Genomic DNA, 22,904 nt, shown 5'->3' on the forward strand with positions numbered 1-22,904 from the left:
TGTGATTTTGCAAAGTACCTGCTACCACAAGTACACATAACATTTATAAAATGTATAGGCAGCAGGTTATATTTTCTGTAATAAATATTGTAAATCTTATCACTGTCACTGATACTCTGCACTTGTTCTTTGTATTTTAATACATTGTCTTTTCATTGCATTTCACTAGACAAGGGTCTGACTTAACACTTGAAGAAAAGCACCATGGAATTCAATTTTTATGTATTTCTGTTTTCTGAGCTATTTTATTGCATTAAAAATAAATCTAGGTGCTTCTTATAAAACTTTAATATTTTTGACAAAACTGACAACATGGGGCCCGACACAGTAACATGATCTTGTTTTCGTGAGTTCTTATCCCCTTCCCAAAACTCACTTTAAGTCATGTTAAACATAAGTAAGTTATATTCTCTTTCTAATCTGTGGAGATAAAATGGCAGCAGTGTAAGTCACAGGCATCCTGCATACTTTCTGTAGCAAGAAATTGCGCATTTTATATCTGAATGGCCATCATATACAATTCTTTTATAGCCCGATTTAAACAATTCAGGTAAATGTTACAACTGCAACCAAAGAAAGCAGCTAAATTACAGGCTTTTGTAAGGATCGTCACTTTGTAGTTCTATGTTATAATCACGGGCGGATTCTTCCCGAGGTGTCAAAGCTAGCAATGTAATCCAAGCACTATTAATCAGCAATTCAAAGAACATGTTATGCTACTCACCAGACCAGTGTCTGCAACAGTAGCAATTTTTTGTTGTTGTTAACCTGAATGTTAGAGAAATATGTTAATATACTTGCTGTTTTTGCTCAAAACAAATGCAACTATCCTTTCTTGAATTTCTTTTAGGAGAATTTTTAAAATGAGACACACATGCCCTTGTACATTATATTTCCGCACTTCTGTTGCACTGCTATCCCTTGATTTGTTAAACTGCAGTATACTAATGGTTTATCTAAACCATAATCTTTAAAGCATGACAAATAATTGTGTAAGACCAGCACTACTATCTATAAATCAGTTGCATGGAGTCGTGGACCAGAATCTTGCCAGCAGATTGTTTACAGAGGAAAGGTAAAAGGTCTATTTAAGATCCTACCCACAAATGGATCAAATCTTGGAAAAGCATCAGTCTAGATAACATTTGTGAGGATCTCCGCTGGTCCTGTCCAGCTTGTCTGCCACACAATTTTGATCCGACAGAATGCCTGTAGAATAAGACAGTGCTGTGGCAACAATATCCCAAGCTAGCATGGGTAGTCCACAATGGGGGGGGGGGCTACAACCTGGTTTCACCTTCCTTGTTGATGGACTAAATGACTGTGGTATCGTCTGTAACCACTTGTAGAGGTCTCCGGGACCAAAGATAGTTCAGAGAATTAGGTGCATTGATCAGGGCAAGCATCTACTTAATATTTATGTGCTTGCATCTGACCTTGGCATCCCACACCTCCTGCACTTTTATTCCTCCTGAAACTACTCCCCAATGTCCGAGGTGTCTGTGGGGACTAACTGCTTTGGATCAGGGAGGGCTGTAGGGGAGACCTGGATTTAGGGATATCTGTTGCCTAAACCAAATAATTTTTCTTCTGACAAACCCCAGCACTAGGATTTGAAAAGATAAATAGGGTGATTATGCTGGAACTAAAGAGACTTCAGATACCACTGTATTCTTCTCATGTGGAGTCTTGCCAGGGATATCAAGAAAATCATAAATGTCATAAGACCCAAAATCCTGAGGTATTCCCCTCACAGTGACCAAGATGTGTGTGTACAACCTTACAAATAGATATAGATCTACTTTTTCGAGTGGAAGAAACACTCTTTCAACTGAGGTGTCTAGTTAACATCCCTAGAAAACATTGTGTCAGGGAGTCAAGAAAGACTTCTGAATAGTCTCTTGGAATCTCAGCTTGTCTGTGTAAGAGATTTCTCACTTGAGAGAGATTCCTGACACTTTGAAAATGACTCTGCAAAGATAAACATGTTATCTATATATGGGAAAATGTGGATAGCCTGTAGCCTGCAATGAACTATAACTAGAGCTAGACCCTTTGTGAACACTCTTGGTGCAGTGGACAATCCAAAGGTTAAGGCAGAGAACTGATAATATGATCCACACACACAAAATCATAAGAAACAGCACTAGCACAAACAGGTTTAGAAAAGAAAGCTCCAAAACTAGTCTCCAAGCATTTTCTTTCTTTCTTTGGTACTAGGAACATCCTTGAATAACAACCCTTCCCCACGTGGGAAGGAGGAACTGGCTCTATCACTTCATGGATCACCATGTGATGAAGAACTGGTAGAAACAAAAAAGTATGATCTGGAGAAAGAGGAATGACCCCCTTGGAAAGGAGTAATTTCCACCCACTGTCACCCGGAACCTTGACAAATGATTTTCAGAACCCACTTGTCTGAAACTGTCTATTGCCAAACAGAAAATTGAGATTCAGACTTTCTGGAAGAAACAAAGGGACAGGATGGGAGGGGGTCACTCAGCCATTCGGACTTGTTGGAATATCCTTGTTTTTGGAAGGTTACAGAATACATTTTGGAACCCCATTGCCATTGCTTCTTAAACATTTGTTTACCTATATTTTTTTGGGACTGTTTATTCTGCTTTTTGCCAAAACTGGATGAGGAGATGAATCTCTATCCAAGAGTAAATTTAAAATATCATTTTCATCATCATCATCTGGGAGGTTCTGAGAATGCAGCCCTGAAAAGCTCCTTAAAACAGTAACAGTGGCTGTAATCCTGGAGGAAGTATCAACAGAGTCATACGCACACTGTAAACAATGAGTAGTGACCTATGCAATAAAAAAAACGAAGTTATTTAAAGCAGATTTTTCCTCACAAGAAGAAACTGCAGGTAATATGAGTGGATGGGAAATAGAAAATTCACCCCGGGGATCACTCCAGTGGCTCTGCTCGACAGAGGCACTGGGAACTAAGGTCGGGTGGCACGATGCCAGGGTAATCCTATGGGGTAGGCTTGTAAAGGATCCAGGGCCATTAGCCTAGTACACACCCCGGGGATCACTCCAGTGGCTCTGCTCGACAGAGGCACTGGGAACTAAGGTCGGGTGGCACGATGCCAGGGTAATCCTATGGGGTAGGCTTGTAAAGGTTCCAGGGCCATTAGCCTAGTACACATCTATGAACCTATAAAAGATTTGTCATATGTTCACAATTAGTCAGAAAAAAACTTTAACATATGCCTGGCTATTCAAAATTCTGGAAATCAAAGTTGCAGAAGTATATTTTTTCCCCACACCTATCGATAACTTTGCCATTCTTCTCAGAAAGAATAGTATTGGAAATGGCTAGGTGTTTAGCAGCAGCGAGATCAACTAAGGCTATAGCTGCTGGGTCAGGTTTGGGAATATTGTATAAAAATGTAAAAGACTGAGGAACTTTATACATTCTAACTACCTTTTTAGGGACAGTTGGCTGACTTGTCAAGAAAACTGCAACCAGTAATAAACACATCCTCTAAAGCAGACAGAACAGGAGGAATGAGTGTAGGATCTAGAAAATCTTTCAAAAAACCTGAGTTGTTACAGAAAGACTAAGAAACCTCAGTGCTCTTTCACTGAAAACACTGGGGCATTCTAACAACAGTCTTAGAGAAAGCCCCACAGGGAAAATCAGAAACTGAGCTCTCTTCAGAAAAAGTAAACGTCTTTCTTTTAACAAAAACTATCTAGAAAATCTTTCAGAAAACCTGAGTTGCTACAGAAAGACTAAGAAACCTCAGTGCTCTTTTCACTGAAAACACTGGGGCATTCTAACAACAGTCTTAGAGAAAGCCCCACAGGGAAAATCAGAAACTGAGCTCTCTTCAGAAAAAGTAAACGTCTTTCTTTTAACAAAAACTGCTTTACAAGAAGGATCAAACCCCCTGAGTCTGACCTAGCAAACTACTCCTATCCAAAGAAAGTTGAGGAGGAGGAGCTACATGCTTGATTTTCTGGTTTGTTTTTTACAGGACAAATGGGACCGACTATGATATTAATGGAAGAAGCAGATTCCACAGGGTTGGATACAGCATTCTGACAACAGGGAAATCTACTCTGTTCCCATCTCCTAACCTGCTGTGGTGGCAAAGTGTTTAATTTTTTTTTCTTTTTGTGGCTGAAAGAAGAATCAGCTGTAGGACCGGTACCCTGTTCCATGGTCTAGACAAAAATGGTAATGCTTTCCAGAGGAAGACAAGCACCAAAATGCCAGTAAATACTACCAGTCTACAAAGGTTACTACGTTTTCACAGAAAAACACAGTAAAAGGCACTTAAAACATTATGCCAACCCCAAAGAAAGTAAATAAACACAATTTCTCCACAGAAAAAAATATTTTCAATTACTTTACACACCGCTTTTAAACTGAAAGGAAAACGAGCACTCCATTTAAATGTTACAGTCTCACGACAGTCCACTAAAACACTACACTCTTACCTTTAAGATAACTATCCTGAAGAGGAAATGGATAACTCAACAACACAAATTAAAAAAATGGAATCCCCGGGGCTTAACTGCCCAGCAAAGGAATGGCACAAGCCGACCACTGATCCTCAAAAGCTTCAGAGGAGCATACTCTTTGGCAGCAGTAAAGCTATGAATGGCTTAGCACCCAAAACTTGTGTTTTAATCAGCTCAGCTTTGGAAGCTGGCCAGCCATTACATCCTTGGCATAATATTGCCCATGTAGCTAAGGATACTGCAGCAGAGATCAATATGATGAACATATTCCTACAGGTGTACGGAGTATGGGCAGGCAAACGTAAGGAGAGAGCAGGATAAGAGATTAACATGTTAACAGTATGCATTTGCCCACCTGAGCACACATATGAGAAGACTGCTTGAATTTAAAAGAAATACAGAAAAAAAAACTGTTCTCTGGATAGTATTTTTTTTTTTTGCAGTGGGCTGCATCTGTAGACTAAATTAAATTACTGATCTACCGCTTCCAGTTGTACTAATTCTCAGGGTTAACTGCAAGAATAGAAAACAGACCATCTCTCCTGTGGGTGTGTTTAAGAATAATTCAGCATCCTTATATATTTCACGTTTAAAGGAGCTCAGAGTTAACTTGTCTGCCATTTCACCATGTCTCAGGGATAACAGAGCATCAGGTAAATGCTCTCGCATATAAGTTGCTATCCTTATGCCAAGTACTGCTTCAGGACACTTAAATTTTAATGGAAGAAACATCCCAGGGAGTTTTTCCTTGCTTATTCTTCAGCTCTGATGTGAGATAAAACAAAGAAAATGCACTGACTGGAGAACATACAAAAATACCAAATGAAAGCTGTTGACAAGTGAAAGCAGAGAGACAGAATGCTCTAGGTGCAGCTAAATCAAGGGTATTTACATAGTTCTTTCACCAGACTGAAAACATTGATGCTGAGCCTATGCTTCCCAATGTGGCCAGCTACAGCAGAATCAGGCTGATGTGAACGACAAGCCATGATGATACCCTAGGTGTAACATAATAGAAGCAGTCGCTAGCCCCAGCTGTTCTTACAGCTTCCCAGACATTTTAACTTGCACCAAAGTACAATATTTTACGTAGTCATTAGGCTGCTGCAAACTCTGATACTGACAGACAAGATTAATTTCAATTTGGCAATGCTATTTCTAGTTTATGACTGTTGTACCTGTAAATCAGTCCTGGTTGTTAACTAAGCTCATTCAAGGATGCATGCAGTCCTATCACCATTCACTCAAGAAATGCAGTACAACTGCTTCAAATGTCATAGACAACAATTATTACGGTTTCATAGTCCACTCTGTCATACACCCTAACTGCCACAAAACAGAATGTGACAATCCCAGTGTAACACTGCAGTCAGCACTCAAATATCTTGCCTTGCTATGTGAGATACATCACGTGAGAACATAACTTAAGACAAACTAAGAACAACTTTGAGAGTGTGGAAGCATGACTGGAGGTGATCAGCTGCTGTTCTTGGGGAAAGCTAAGTTTGAAGATGGCACTTCTGCTAGAGTTTGCAGCAAGTTAATTATATCGGGGAGGGGGCTTAGTAATTGTGGAACAAATTAGATGACTAGGAGAGATACAATAGAAATATAATCATGTTAATTATAAAATATGCATTTCTCTCATAATTGTTCCTACAACTACTAATTGCTGTTGTACAGGTTTTGTTATATATGGTTACTTTCTGTTAGGTTTTTATAGGAACAGCTTACTGCCTCTCAGTTTTTTTTTCCTTCTTTGTGAATTATTTCATCCAGGCAGTACCTGTAAATGGTCAGTTTGTGATCTGTGTACCTGGTAAATCAAATATAAAATAAAAAATAAATAAAATAAAAGGATTCTACTCTGGCAGCTAAGGACATGAGAGACTACACAAAGATGTGTAGTTACCTAGGAGAGGGGTATTATGGCATTTTTCCAGCTGTATGATACTATTTCTGAAATGAGTACGCGTGGGTGCTAGCTACATACAGTGCAGCTATATTACAACCATTAGGTGCAAACTATTGGAAGTTGGCCAAAACACTAGCTATATACAGCGCAGCTATATTACAACCATTAGGTGTAACCTATTGGATGTTTGCCAAAACACATTTTTTTCTTTATCTCTGCTGACATGATACTTCTAAAGCGGTACTTTTCCGTTATCAGGGCAACACTTCAAATGCCATTAGAACATTATTTTTTATAGGAGTTGTGGTGAGATATACATAGAAAAGGTATAACGGCATGGATGCCTGTTGTCCATTACCCTGGTTTCTATAGCGCCAACATTTAAAATGTTTGCTATGCCATAAAACCCTGTCCACGATATCCAATACAGTTCTTTATAATAAAAGGGAGCCAAACATTTAAAAGAAAAAAAAAATAGTCCTGATGTTGTAAAAACAAAAGCCCTCCAGGAAGAGCAGGTATATGGGGTGTACAAAAGGGGGCATTTCAATACTTTCACCTGTCTATGCAAAAATCATTACTTACAGATGCCCCCTCTCCCTCTTCACTTGACCGCAATCCTTGACCTGTAGAGCTCTACCATGATACAGCTGCTTAGTTACCAAAAGCAGCTGTGACAGTACTGCATGTAGCTGCCGCCGCATTACAAGTGTTTCATTCACTATAATACATCAAGCAGCAGATAATCGACATTTATTTCATGAACAAAAACATCCACAGAACTGTAATGATTGACATTAGCAACACATGCTAATACTGGCTAGTATACCACAAACTGACGAAAACTACGTAATTTTGCATCCACCCACATTCTGAGTAATCCTCAAATATGTACCGGAAAAAATGAAGCATTCTTCTAAAGACAGAGTAACAGAATAAACGGGGTCTGTACCACGCGGCTTTTTCAGAGCAATAAAAACCAGGAAAATGTAGTGCCTACCTATTATGATCCTCACTCAATTAATAAACAATTTTACTGGGCTCAGGACAAAATGCAAGTCAAGTTAGGAACCATGTCTTTCAGCCTGTTTGTGCAAGAAATCTGAACAAAGCCTAAGATAATTGGGAGGGAGGGGGGCAAAGAGTCAAAAATATGACATATAACTCGACATACAACTCGTATTATTCTCTCAGCTTTCTCAGTTTATACGAAAAATATTAGGCAGTTAACAAGGGTAATGGACAACAGGCATCCATGCTGTTATATCTTTTGTATGTGTATCTCGCCACAACTCTGTTGTAATGGCGTTAGAAGTGTTGCCCCAATAACAGAAAAGTACCTCTAAAGCTAAACGAGGAATGAGTAGGTTGCTGGTTTGACTAGCAGGTCATGCTGAATGTGCATTATTCGGGAAACTTATCTGTGGAGGAACTAATATTCTGGTTATAATATTCCTACTACTAGCAATCAATTGTCTACTTTGACGGAAGGCTAATGTTCGCTGATTGTCAATATTATTTGCTATTCTCTTTGTGAAGTTCCAGAATATGTTTTGTTATCTTCAAGGGATTGTTTGGTTGAGTCAGTTATGGATCTATTTTGCAAAATGTATGGATGTCCTGGCTTTTTAAGTCCCAATATTGAATTTTTTTATCTAAATGTAATTAATATGTCTGCTTTCCAGAAATAGCAAGCTTGCTCACTCTAAATACATCTATAATCTGTTGAGCAGTCCAATTGCATTTCCTTTGAGAATTCTTAGTTCTATGAGGGACAAATTATTTCAAACAGGTTCTAGTAGATTATATAAGATGATTAAAATTGAAAAGTTGGAAGCCCTTGATTATGGATATGGGTAGTAAAATACAAGCAGTGAAAATGTTTCTGTTTCATTTAGTTTTATAAACAGATCGTGTGTATTTTTAAATCAGCCATAGGAGAAATTGTGGACCATAATTAAAATAAATAATTAAATGAATTTGTTTGGGAGGGGAATAGGGCAAGAGTTAAAGTGCGATAAGTCATTCCTACCTATTAAGCAAAGGAGTTTAGAATTACTGTTTGAAAGGACACTTTAGACTTACCCAGTTAAAGCTCAAAAACATAAGAGAAGCAAAGGATTACAAATCAAAAGTGGAAAGCCATGATGATGAAACAAGGAGTTGTTCAAGAAACAATGAGAGAGTAGGATTTTGGTTGTAGGCCCTTATGGAAAATAACAACCACACAGATTATTATATTTATAAAGCAGCAGAAAACATTCCACACTGAATGGAGAAAAGAAGATTTTTTTTTCAAACAACGGATGACTACAAGCAGATGCACAGAAACTAGGCAAAAGGGGGCTGGAATACACTGGAGAAAATAACAAATGAATGAAGGTATTGTAAGCAAATAACTAATGACAGAAAAGTAATCTGAGTGTGATAAGACCAAACAGTAGTTTGGACTGCAGGTTAGAAATTGCATTCCCTTCCAGAGATTGATAAGAGTATAAGCAAAGAGAAAGGGATAAGCGAGTTCTAAGCAAAAGACCATCTCTTGCTGAGTTTTTATTCAAATCTAGAAGTAAAGTTGTTAAAAAATTAGAATTCCATACAAAATACAGTGGTTGTCTGTCACATTAATGACCATTGAAATAGTCAACTTGTAGAACATCAATCACAGATGATCAAAACTACATTTGCATTGAAAATATTAAGCATGTATTGCTACTACTATTAAAACAATAATTCACCACCACAAGCTAGTTTCACATTGCATAACTGAACTTGCAGTCACTGGCTGACATCTCTTTTGACTTTAACTGTCCCTATAAAGACACAGTGTACAGTTCAGATATTTGAAGTTCCATAGTTTTACAAATCTACATTGCATTAATGCACACTAAAATAATATTACATTATTTTTTGTTCTGATTCACTCCAAGTTAATTATAAGGCACATACAGGAATGAGACATACAAACACAGCATTGGCACATAAATTCTTGTGGGGGGGATAAACACGACTGTAGTAGAATTCTGCATCAGACATTGTGAGCAGAAAATTAATGCACAGTTCAAAATAACACTTTTAAAGGAGTTTTACTCTAAGACCTCTGTAAATTCCAGTATGAAACATGAAAACTAAACAAAATGAAAACAGCCTTCAGCCAAAAACTCTCTCTCCCCTCCAGCTAGTCAGTTTCCAGTGCTCACAATCCTCACAGCTATTAGCTCAATGAGAAGAAAAACATATGTACATTAAGGACCAAGTACACAAGAAACTATGCAGTTAAAAAAAAATCAATGCTTGGCGACACAGAGACAAAGTTCTGACTGCATCAGTGGACCCTGGTTTTGTCAACATAAACTAACCTGGTAGGGATGTCAATGAGAGCCCAACAGTACGTTACCCATTGCTGCTATAGTGGCTTTGCCTATTGGTGGACAGGGAACTGCTTGAACCATTCCACCATAGAAGTTTACTAAGCCAGAAGCAGGCAGCTATGTGGTCAGTGCATTGTAGGCTTCCATTTTTGCAGGTGTGCTGTCAAGCTCATGACAGGAAGTGAAGAAAGTCAGAAATAATGAAAAAGGTAAGCCCACCAGGGATGACAGCTCACTTGTCTCCTGACTGTCACCCTTCAAATAGCTGAAGAAAACCCTTTAGAGACAAACTCAACCAAAAAAGGTGGCTCACTCCACAGAGTAATGTGGGGTGCTAAACTGATCAGACAGTTCAGGAATGTGCATGTATAAAGAATACTTTTAGACAATTCTTTGCCACTTTCATTCAACAAACTAATACTAAAACAAGCATTTAATAGTTCAACATAAAACATATGCTTTTCGTCACCTTAAACACACAAATAAAACAAGTAATTTCCTTTCTTAGCACATAGTAAGCAATACTAAGAACATCCATTCTGCATATAAACATTAAATAAATGGACAGCACCCTTCAAATGCTAACAAACCCTGAGAATGAGTAGTTTAATGCATTCCTGAAATATTGAATGCTTTCTTTTTCAACGCAGACATACACAGTGCACTCTATATGCAGCACAAGAAATGATAATTGAGTGTTGCGAGTGCAACATGCTCTGTATGAGAAAAACACATCTCTAACTACATAATAAGTTACCCCAGCATGTACCTAGCCAACAGCCAAAAGCTTTCGAGAGTGAAGACTACACTTTATGTGCATCTCTTTCTGTGGACTATAATAACACATATGCATGCAAGATCATGTGCCAAGGCAAACCACAATGCAGTGACCACAGGTACTCAGTAGGATTGCATTCAACATGCATATATATATATATATATATATATATATATATATATATATATGTATATATGTGTGTGTGTGTTAAATCAATATATAATAGCAAAACAGTTACACTCTGATGGTATGAAGCCATATTCTGAGCCCTGAAATTTGATGTTATCCTGCTTGTTCTAAAAAAATTGGGAATAATGTATATCACTTTTTTTTAAATAAAAGATGAAAATATAAGCCAGCAGTATTACATTAAATCAATTAGCACATATATTACTCTTAAGACATGCTGTAGGTGGATCGGACACTCTAAAATTGTCCCTAGGCGTGAGTGCATGCATGTGCATTCTGTGGAAGGCTGGAAGCCAGGCTATCAACTTGACACCGTAAAACTCCATTGCCAATCAAGAGCAGACAGTTGATCTGCTGTGGCGTCCCCTAACCAGGAAAAGCCGAAAGAAGAAGATAACTTAAAAGTTCCGTCTCTTAAAACCATTTCTTTAGATCAAAATACTCAAACTTAATTTCTGTTTAACTGTGTAGATTAAACACTAAACAGCTTCCACACAACAGGCAAATTCAGATTACATTAGACAGCTTCTAATATTCTACAACATTACTATTTTAAATGTGTGTGCCCCACATGTAAAAAAAACATACTGTGATACACTTGGGAAAAAAAACTTCAGGCTAATTACTGCAGAACATACACACTCAAACACTGCTTTGTTATTATGTGATGTTGTTATTGGTGTTTCTTCCTTTGCCACCACTAAAATGGTTTCAGATTATTTTGTCAATGGGTTCAATACAACATAATCAAACAAACTCATAAATAAACAAACATACAGATATGACAACCTTGCCCAAAAGTGACTCACTGGTTAACTGCTATATGCACTTTTGAAATCAACTGCTACCAGCTAACTGTACCCTGCCCAGTCCTAAAGCTTATGACCTGGCTAACTGTATCCTGCCCAGTCCTAAAGCTTACAACCTTGCTGTAAATTTGTGTAATTACAACTACTGACTATTTTGTGACACATCTATAGCTTCTACTGCATAAAATAAATGTCACTGAGTGGGGAAGAGCTAGCAATGCAAATTTTACTCTTTAGAGTTCATATCAATTCAGAGATATCACTGCTAAATTATATGCCAAGCAATTAATCAAACTCATTCAGAAAAAGAAAGAAAAGAAAAAAAAGCAACCACTGGCAAAACATGCGATTCTTTAGAAGTACCTTAGGCAAATAGGAAATACCTAACACCTGGCATTTGTAAACAGTTCTAGCAATACACTGTGTTTTTACTTAAGATCGCTTTGTTTCTTTTGTACAAGCACGTGGTCCAGAAACTTGGACATCGTTTAAAAAATAACGAAAGCCACAGTGATGATCAAGAACGGAAAGTATGGAGGGGGGTATGCTCCCAGTACTTCTTTTAGAACATGACCAGTTACTGTACTACTTTTGGATGGAAGTTGAACCGAAATTCTGGAACTAGTAACTCAGTAGTATTTTATGAACATACTACTTTGAATGATGTATTTCACTGACTAAAATGGTGGGTTGTGTTTTGCATCTTCTGAAGAATAAATCTACTCAAACGCAATTCCTACTGTTTTGGACGATTTAAATCTCATTGGTTTACCACAAAAATCAAAAATAATATAAAGGGACAAATACAAATCAGAGAAAATCGAACGTATTGATTTACAGGAAGGCTTTTGGGATAATTATCGTCTCTCACTCCGTTAATAACTCCGGTACTTGTCCTGGCTGGTTACTACACCGGTAACAAATTAACTTCAACCTCCAAAAACATAAATCAAATATTAGACAACAAACTAATCTAAACAAACGTTCCGACGTTTCACAAACTGATTAGATTTCCTTCTATTTCACTTTTGCAGTATTTTTGAAAGAAAAAGGATACCGCAAAAATTTGGAGAACGATAGTTACTGTTATGGTAAAATTTTACACAAATGTACTTTCTGCCCCCAAAAATACACCTCAGTGTCAGCTAACTAGATGCCCTGACTTCACGAACAGTACAAATTACACGCTTCATCAAACATCAGTTGACTGCAATGTAAACATGTAAAGAAGACACTGTCTCACCCCAATTATTTTAGCCTCTCGGTTCAGCGACGTCAACCATGCTTTCTGCCACTGACTCCGCCAACTGTTGAGAGACATGACCCAGTTCAGCAGAGGGTCCAGCTCCTCCGATAATCCTTCCCTGGTGCTGCGAGCCATTCGGCGCCTACCTTCTCGACCCCAGACCATCCTAACCGCATAATGGATTAGATAAATAACCACCGTGACAATGGAAGCAATGAAAAGGGTGACCAAAGACAGCCACTGTATCTCCCCCAGGCTAAGGAAGTCCGTTACAGAATCCATCCAAGACATGTCTGCAGGACATAGTCAGAACCACTTCAGGGCTTCTAGTAAGACCTACTGGTAGAAGGGGCATATAAATGACCAATGATCTGCGTACATTATTCCCCAAAAATTTGCAAACCACTATAAAAATGTCCAGAAGGATTCCAGTTTCAATGACTATAACTAGGTATATGTATTCAATGTACTTTAGCTTCGTCAGCTTGCCGACTGCACGTCAAAAAATGTAACCAATTATGCCCCAAAATGTTGCCGAAAATAAAAACAAAAACTTTGTTAGTTTTATATTTACATGCCAGGAATGGTTTATTCAGGTCAAGCAAATGTCATAATTCAAAGCTTGGGATATAAGTACAGTTGGAAGTAGAGACCAACTGGCTTTGCTTCCGTGTGCAGATCCGCCCCTTTTCAGTTTCTTACAGTGACATTTGTCCTTCCAGGGTCGGAGGACTTGGCACATACAGTTTTAAAGCTTGCTTGTACCAGGCAGTACTTTTCAAAAATAATCAAATTATTGTGCTATGTTGTTAAAAATCCAACAGCCTCCAGCATGCCTAAACTCGAACTGACACTGCAGATAGGAAGTCCGGGTCTCAGATGTTCCTTTGCATGCCACAGCACAACGGCTCGCGCCCAGTTGCCTGTATTCTCGCCAATCACCATACATCTCCGCCTATCACGTCACGAGTAGGTAGCCACAGCACTCACAAGAAGCTAGGCGGTCGCCAGAACAGTATAGAAAGAGTTCATGCGTGACTCGCTAAGTGTGTCCTACAGCGCGCACCATAAAATGACGTCATTTGTTTGTTGACATTTTATTGACTGAGCTGTGCCGTGGTAATAAGTAGAAAATAAGGTAAAGATTAAGTGAAAAATTGTTTATTGGCCCTTGCTTTAATAAAACATAGTATTTTATTTTTTGTCATCACTGGTTGAGATTCAGGACTGCGGTCTTATTTCATTCTAAAACGCTGTGGCATAAATATTTTAACCAAAAGAACGTTGGTAGGAACTTTGTTTTGATTGAGGGCTTCTGGGCAAGGGCCATTAGCAATATTCAAGAGTGCTGGCTCTTTACTGTTCTTTGCAGTGGCGGCGGCATCATGAATTGTCGTTCCGAGGTACTGGAAGTGTCGGTAGAGGGCCGACAGATTGAGGAAGCAGTGCTGGCACTACTCCATACCATTCTTTTGCACCGCAGTACTGGCAAGTTTCATTATAAAAAAGAAGGCACGTATTCGATTGGCACCGTGGGCATTCAGGACACTGATTGCGACTTCATTGAGTTTACCTATGTCCGTCTGACATCTGAAGAGTTGGATAGATCCTTGCGCAAGGTAGTCGGAGAGTTCAAGGTAAATCGACAGGGTTTTCATTGTGTCCCGAGGAAACGAGATGGTCAGGTGTTGCATTATAAGTGTATACTTTGAGAAATCATAACCTTATTGTTTGACAGATGTGACGCCTGCATAATACTGTTTTTACTTTTATTTGAAACTTGCTATTTTCAGCGAGGAACATAACTTTTAAGAAGTAGTTTCAGTAGTTGAGCAATCTCACGGAAGCAGGAGTAACTTGAGTTATTGTAGACATGGACCAGTGCCCCGATCAACTCTACCCCATCAAACTTTTAACTGCTGTGGTGCTTCCTGAGAAAATTGGAAATTTGTGTGCACGTAATTAAAAAAAAGATGACAATAGTGCAGTAACCCCCTCAAGCCGGTCAGTACCGCTATACGGTGTTAAAGATTGTATGTTATACCCTGTAACTTTTTGGAATGTACACTTCCCAAGCTTTAGAATTCTGTAGAATTATTAAATCCTGGTAATCTTGTAATATTTGCAACACAAGTACTGTCGGGAATGATTTTAAGAAGCCGCAATTCTTGCTGACGGGGCACGAATGTTTAGAACTTGTTTCACTGCTTTTAAAGACTATTGGACCATCTTTACCTTCCTACGATTCTCGAGGCTTTCTTGTAGAATCCTGGACCAGGAGAAATGATTACACTTTCTAGCTATTAATGTTACCAGTACGCAGTAAAGTAAATGTTCAGCTCGCCCTTACAAAATAGTTATCTGCACATAGTAAATAAAGGGTTGATATGGTCATTATGAAATTGTTTTCCATAAGAAATAGAATAAGTGAAAGCTGTTAAGTTCTTATTTACAGTTTTCCTTAATACACATAAATTAGCTTGAAACAGTGGTTGTAGTTGAAGGGTGAAATTAATAATTCCATGGCACAAATGTCTTATGTTTGGTATAATAAATTGTTCACAGAGATCGACTGTGATACATAAGCTTTGCCATCAATTTGATAATGGTACAAACTGGTGTAAGGGATTATCCCTTATGTGCCCAGCACACTGGAATGCTTGTGTGGCCTGGCCTCCTCCTATTCTGTACCATGCTTCCACTAGTTTCATGAAAGGCAGGAGTTCTATTAGAACTGGGCAAGCTACATATACATTTTATGGCACACAGTTAAGCAGTGCAGCCTCTGTGGCTCTGGTGCTCTTCTTCTGCATATGTCGATAACTGTATGTTCAGGGGTGTTAATGGTTTATGAGGGGATTGTATTTCTTCACATATGATTCTCCACTTGCAAAAATATATCATGCTATGTTTTTTGTTCTGCTGGTTTTGGTATGGTGTCATTATGACCTAGTAGTATGAAAATCTGTGTGCTACTCCCCATGTAAGCAGAGCTTACTAGAGTGATTCAGCACACTTATAGTGCTGCAGGTAGTGAGGAAAAGAGAGGCAGTGTGAGTAGGAAGTTGGAGTGGGTGCCCCTGAAAAACAAGCAACACTTGCATGTATATAAGAGGTGGGGCAGAACTGCTTGACAGAGTGTAATACCATAGACAATGAGGTTAGCTAGTGTGAAGAAATACAGCCCTAGAAAACAATTACTAGGTAATGTGGGGTGCTCTAGACATAAGCACTTCTGTGGACAATATGGTGTATGTACTACTTATGCCCATCATGCTATAACCACTTTGGTCCCTTCAGAATGCCTTTAAGTCTAGTATTCTGCCAGCAGGAAATGTGTTAATGTATCGCTGTATAGGTAGCTTGCACAATATGATGAGGAGCATGGTGTATAGGTAGCTTGCACAATATGATGAGGAGCATGGTGTATTTTAGTCATGTAGTACAGGGTATTCTGTGCATTTGCCGGCATGTTTATGAATCCCACCATGATTTTATTGTAACTGATGGCTTATGGTTAAACCTCCTTCCAAAATGTTGCCGTATTTTAACTGCATGTTTTTACGCTGATTTTGACTGTTTATTGGCTTACTCCATGGAAAACTAATTGATATTAATTCTGGCAGTAGAATTTTGGGTTTGTACATTCCATGGAAAATGTATTGCATGTTCATATTAATTTAATCAAAATAAAAAAAAGAAGAGTAGTAATAAATACTGTCTCATAAACATAAAACATTTGAAAAACTTCGATAATGGCATATATGAGGTGTGCAGGCATACTTTTGAAGTGCATTAAATTATGTATGTATTAATTTTCAAAATAGAATTTTCTACTAAAACTTCCTCTCAAAAATATTCCTTTTTTTCTCTGCCACACGCACAAATATTAGAACTGGAATTACATAACAGTAGCATAAAGTAGAATAAGACTATACAGGTATGTTTATTTAAAAAAAAGTGTTTTGCATTGTGTCTGTATAGCACCATGTTTGCATTCTTATTTGTATGTACACATCTTATCTAATGTGAATTTGTTAACATATTTTTGGTTAGTAAGGTAATGCTTGAATGCTTGCATGTGACCAGGTTCACACTGTATTCAGTTTTACCTGAATTGTGGACTTGCTAGAATACAGAATGATGGAATGACCTAGATCAAAGAGAGTGGGTCAGATTTACGAATGCTTGCACGGAGTGCAAAAAGAGTGTAGGAGCTCACAGCAGCAATGTGTCTGCCGTGTGATCCAGGTACAGCCGGCAGGGGCGTGCACGAGAGCTGCTAAAGCTACTCTTGCACGGACAGCGTAATGGTATGCAAATTACCTCATTTGCTGCTGAAAGCTATGCAAATGAAGTAAATTTGCAATCCAGGAAACACTAACCTGTCCGTGGAAGATTAGTGTTATCTGCAGAAATGTACTCTGCTGGTAACGGAGTACCATTCTGCAAATAGCTAAACGGAGCTATGACCGATCCAAATAAAGGATGCATACAGTTGAGGAAGCATGCCAATGGCCAAATATAAGGCCATTGGTGTTTATAAATGTTTAAAATTATTAAAATCTAACTTTTTTCCCCCGATTTCCGATGTTTAAGCATAGTGCAGCACCAGGCAAACGTGCAGCACTTTAAAAAACAAGAAAATAATTTAAAAATAGGCATTTTCATTAAAAAGCTTATCCTGCCATGCAGATGAACGGCAGGCTTAAGACAACATGGCCACTGAGTAGTGGTTGCTAAGGGGGGGAAGCTCAGTGTGAGAGATGTAACCATGCATTAGTAGGCAATCCTATGCAAATGAGGATAAGGATAGTGAATCTCAATTTTCCCCAGCATGTGAGCCATGTCTCAAGAGTGTAAGTGTAGGAGTAGGTGAGTAGTAGAGTAGAATATAGGTGACATCATGAGGGGGTATGTCAGAAAGGCTGTAAGCTAATTGGAACACAGTGGTTTGTGTTTGCCCTGAGTTGCTCAGGATTGCAAGAGGCATGCCTACAGTTGTCCTATTTGAAAACCTGAAACCAAAGGTGCACACTGTTAAAATATCGGAAATTTCTTGCAAACGTGCATACAGCGTGTGCGCGGCGCTGCCCCGGGTGGAAACAGAAAGGGAAAAGGAAGGAAAAGAAGTAATAGGAAGTTAACCAAGGAGAACTAGCAGAGCTGCCAGGTGAAATATATCAGAATCCGCCAATTACACAGGCAGCAGACTAGCCCAGCCCAGCACTTTAAACTCTGCAAACAGCATTCCTCCCTGTTTTTCCCAAGAACTCTGCAACACTGCAGTATACAAAGAGGGAAAGCTTAAAAAGCTTAAGTCAGACAAAATATTAGGGGCTGCTCTTGCTATCATAAACCAACAACCAAAGGTGCTGAGGTTGGTGATGTTGTGAATGTTGCTGAGCAACCCACAGTGAGGAGACTGAAAAGAGTGCACAGACCCAGGGTAACCTACCAGGGGCTACATGCGTTGGAGATAGTGGAGCGCTATAGGGGGGACAGAGACCTCCTGCAGCAAATTTTTGAGCTGTGCCGGCCACGCCTCACACAGAACCAACAGAGGGGAACCCATCCCAGTGGATACCAAGGTATGCGTTGGCATAAGAATACTAGCTACAGGTACTTCCAGAGACCAATTGGTGATATGATGGTGATTTCACAGGCATCAGCATCCAGGGTACTCCACCAGTTCCTGGATGCCATGTCAGCACGTTGGTGACCACGTAGATTTCCCCAAATCCCGTGAGGCATTGGCCAGCAAAATAGCAGAATACCCTGAGGTAGTGGGTGCAATAGACTGCACGCACATATGGTGCAATAGACTGCACGCACATATGCATCAAAGCACCACCCTGTGAGCGGGGTAGGGTCTACATCAACCGCAAGGGCTTCCCCTCCATCAACTGCCAGGTCGTGTACGATGCCCAGGGCATAATAATGAATGTGCGTGCTGGCTGCCCTGGAAGCTATCATGATTCCCACATCTGGCATCTGATGCAGCTGTACTAGAGATTTGCCAATGAGGACATCCCTGATGGTCACCTAGTGGGGGATGCTGGATACGCACTGGAGCCGTGGCTGATGGACACCCATCAGAAATGCACACACACCTGAACAAGAACTCCATAATGAGGCACACGCACAAACAAGAAACATAATTGAGCATGTGTTTGGGATGCTCAAGTCATGGTTCCAGTGCCTGGACACATCTGGTGGAACCTTGCAGTACTCACCAACTACATTTGTTATGGTATGTGCCATGCTATACAGTATGATCCTGCAGAAACAGCTGCAGCAGGAGCAGCATGGGGCAGGGCCAAACAGCCCCCACCATTGCCAAGGTCTGCACAGGCACAGCGTGACTCAGAGGAGGAACAACCTGAGCCTGCCCAGTAGGCAGAAGGAGGCGTGCCCAGTATGCCCTGGCCTTGGTAAAGAGGCAATGCATAGCACATACACTGACTCAGTAGGAACCCTGGAAATGAGACCTCTCTCTGACTCGCACATACAGTAAAAAGAATGCCTACCTTGACACTACCTGTTTTGAAACATGTATAGGGCGTGTACTATGTGCATCCGACATAGGCAGCCCTGCAGCACCACCTGAGGCATGAGTGCCCTATTCTAAGCAATATAAAGCACTGCTAAACACATTTTACCAGTATTGAGCATATTTAAATACAATTGGGCGTAGCTGCGCACCGTGCTAACCAGCGCAATGTCGGTCAAAGTTGGGCAAAGTCGAGCAAAGTTGGGTATACACGCTCACACCTGCTTTACTGTTCCTTAACCAGTCAGGTCTACCCAGCAGGAAAATAAAAAGCAGTGACAGGGCTCGAACTCAGGATACTGTACACTATAGTCACAGTACTGAACCACTAAACCATGACAGCATTTCAGTGGCACAGACAACTTGGTCACTCACACATACCAGTTGGGGGGGGGTCACATACCTAACAGTCACAGCCAGCAGGACAGTTGTAGACAAACGCAAACACAAACAAATGCTGTATCTTGTCCTCTGAAGAGGCATATGAGTAACCTCCCCCCAGGTCTGTGCAGACAGATAACAGCAGGCCAGGCAGTGTGATGTGGGTTGGGTAGGCTATGAAGTCACAAACTAATATGCGTGTAATTGTAAGCTAAGGTCTGTAGTACAGTGGTATGCCTCAAGCCAGTACGATAGGCAACAGTGCAGACTGAAATGGAATACCTGACATAGCAGTGCAGGCCTAGCAAATGTGTAGGTGTACCCCTCATCCTATGTACACCCACAGTAACAATCAGGTGTGTCCCCCCAGGTAGAAATATACAAATAATAGCTGTCCCCCCTGTATGTAGAAATGTTGATAAGTCTATGCAAATTGACTCATGGAAGCCCTGCCGGCACAGCATGCTTCCTGTCTATGTACAGCACAAAGGTGAGCCCTGAAGTAAAAAACAACTTGATTTTTCACACACATATAGTGTACGTGCCCATAGTGGGCATGCTCACACACTTAAACAAATGTAGCAAATTTCAGTCAGTAACATACTGAAAGGTCATACTGGGCATGCTCACACACTTAGGCAATGTCTGTGTACAGCAGTAGGCCACACATATCTGCCAGTTGCAGTTCTTACTCCAGACACTTGTCACTATTCACCAATCCTGCCTTGTGCGCACAGTGATATGAAAACAGACCCATATAATATACTGGATCCCTGTCATAATCAAACTATGTACTACAAGTACTTAAGTTGTTAAAAGAAGGTGAAAATCCAAAGAAGATCAATAAATCTCCGATCAGTATCATCAAGAAACAATAAGCACTCCTAACATTATCCAAGCCATGTTCTGGCAAAAATATTGCCAAAGAGTCCATAGAGAACCATGAAGCTTTCTTTCACTATGTCATAGATATCAATGTAAACTCATATATGTTCTGAGTCAGTGCAAAGTGTAAATGAATACATGTACATGACTGACATTGCCAACATCTTGTTGGACAGTTTCATACATATTTACCCCCCCTCTTACTGACTAAAGGGCACATTACCATACCTGGAGATTGTGAAAATCCAGAAATCACATGTACAATGGTTAAACAGCTCTATCCAAACCTAAAAACACGGCGTCTATGGGATGACATGGTTTCCCTGGCTGTGCCATATGTGATCTCCAGAACAAACAGACCCTGCACCTGAACACTCTGTTGACTCACCCTCTGTACAGGATATGAAACTGTTGAATGGGTTACAGCAACATTTGGCATACTTCACAAGTGTTGGTGCGCAACAGACCATGGGAACTATTGTCTTATAAGCATAATAAGCCTGATCTGCAAGGCCATGGAGTCCATCATTATGGAACTCATAAACAGAGCTATTGGGAGCCTACAAACACCCAACCCTACCCATTTTGGTTTGGTCAGGGGCAGATCATGGTTCCTAAACCTGCTAGACAGTTTTCAAGGCAGTCACCCAGGACATACATCAATGAAATGAGCTACACATGGCCTACATAGACCGTGAAAAGCCCTTTTCCAACATCCCACACACATGTCGTATCCACAAATCAACAACCTGTGCATAAACATGTATGTCATCTGATGGATTGCCATCTGGGGCACAGATAGATCCCACAAGGTAAGACTTGTGGTCTCCCTGTTGGACTGTAAGCTGGTAAGAACTGCTGTCCCCCATAGCTCAGTCCTGGGACCCCTCATGTCTGGTGTATACTTTTCAGAAATACAGTCAAACACACGAGGGCTATGGTTAGCGAAGTTTGTGGATGACTGCAAAAAGGTTGTCATGATCGATGTTTGGGACAACAGAGACATCCTTAAAAAGGGTCTCCGTCAGACAGATGTGGTGTCAAAATTATGGCCTCGACCTATAGTCATACAAATACCACATAGGTGCCAACACCCTAAATATGGAGGTAATAATAAGGGATCTATGGACACATGTGGATAGTCATCTCTACTTCCAGAAACACATTCACAAAGTGGTTAGAAAATCATGCTATGTGTTTCCACAAATTGCCAAGGTCTTTTCATGTAGGTCAAAGGAGGTTCCCTGTACTCATCAGTCATCAGACACATCAGAGCGTATCACGGCACATTTGCGATGAATCTGACTAGGCACCTTCAGCAGCTGGAAAAAACACTGAAGTACCTCAACAAGAGGATTACTGGCCTCAAACAGTTGCCCCATGCAACAAGACTGAAGTTAACTCAATCTGTACTCTGTTGCATACTGTCTACTCCGGCGATCTCTGCCCAGCAGACAGGTCCATGTCCAGTGCAGAACTATGCGCTATCTGAAGTAAACCCAAGCTCACTGTGCCACATGCTCTAGGGATGTCATCTTCACAACAATAAATAGAACATGTTGGAGGGATACATTACTAACTCACAGACTTCCCTTCCTTTGGAACAGGCTCCCAACCTACATTAATCTGAGTCCCTCACTGACACTCTTCCAGAGGAGCTTTGATGAGTGTATGTGAAACTGAACAGTCACACCATGGATCATTTCATTAGCTCTACTACACAGAGGCCTAGGGAACTAATCCCATGTGTGGTGATAGCTGCACACTCTGGCCATACTAATATATGCCTTCAGGCAGATAGCCTATTACCTACCTATGTATATATATATATATATATATATATATATATATATATATATATAGGGGAATACAGTATAATAAGCCAAAGATGGATGGGCAGAGATGTGTGTAAGAAGGTGACCATGACAGGGAGCCATCCAGGACTGTCCCACCCAGCACACATCCCAAGGGCACAAAAGGCATGAGGTGCACATCTCACCCACTGTACACAACAGCCACCAGTATCTATAAGCATTACAGTGTATGTGGTCCATGTGCCTGCTGTACAACATGACTATACAGTGAAGTACACATCTACTATCTGTAGACATATACCTGTCACATAAGTTCATAGGTATGTAGTAGACTATCTTCACAAAGACATATATTAGCCTAGGCAAGTTGTGCAGCTTTCACCACCCCATTGGGTAGTATCCTAAGCCCTAGTTCTAATAGTTAGTACCCTAAGCCCCTTTCTAGTGGGGCTGCTGATGTGATGCCTGGCGTGAATTG

At 40.1% G+C, this 22,904-nt stretch overlaps 2 protein-coding genes across 3 annotated transcripts in view; one reads left to right on the forward strand and one right to left on the reverse strand.

Annotated features, from left to right (window-relative positions):
* C2CD2 (C2 calcium dependent domain containing 2) overlaps nt 1–13,785 on the reverse strand; it is a 1,081,249-nt gene extending 1,067,464 nt beyond the window's left edge. For both annotated transcript variants that reach the window (XM_044071129.1, XM_044071130.1), the window contains exon 1: nt 12,791–13,785. In XM_044071129.1, coding sequence (XP_043927064.1) covers nt 12,791–13,084 — 294 coding nt within the window. In that variant the 5' untranslated portion in view covers nt 13,085–13,785. The remainder of the gene's footprint in view (nt 1–12,790) is intronic.
* A 47-nt stretch (nt 13,786–13,832) lies between these two features.
* Nucleotides 13,833–22,904, forward strand: part of ATG101 (autophagy related 101) — a 270,260-nt gene continuing 261,188 nt past the window's right edge. The window contains exon 1 of the mRNA XM_044071131.1: nt 13,833–14,430. Within this exon, the coding sequence (XP_043927066.1) occupies nt 14,179–14,430 (252 nt within the window). The 5' untranslated portion in view covers nt 13,833–14,178. The remainder of the gene's footprint in view (nt 14,431–22,904) is intronic.

This window comes from Protopterus annectens, chromosome 5.part0 (genome assembly GCF_019279795.1).
Source record: "Protopterus annectens isolate FY-2018-M chromosome 5.part0, PAN1.0, whole genome shotgun sequence".
NCBI classification, from domain to species: domain Eukaryota; kingdom Metazoa; phylum Chordata; order Ceratodontiformes; family Protopteridae; genus Protopterus; species Protopterus annectens.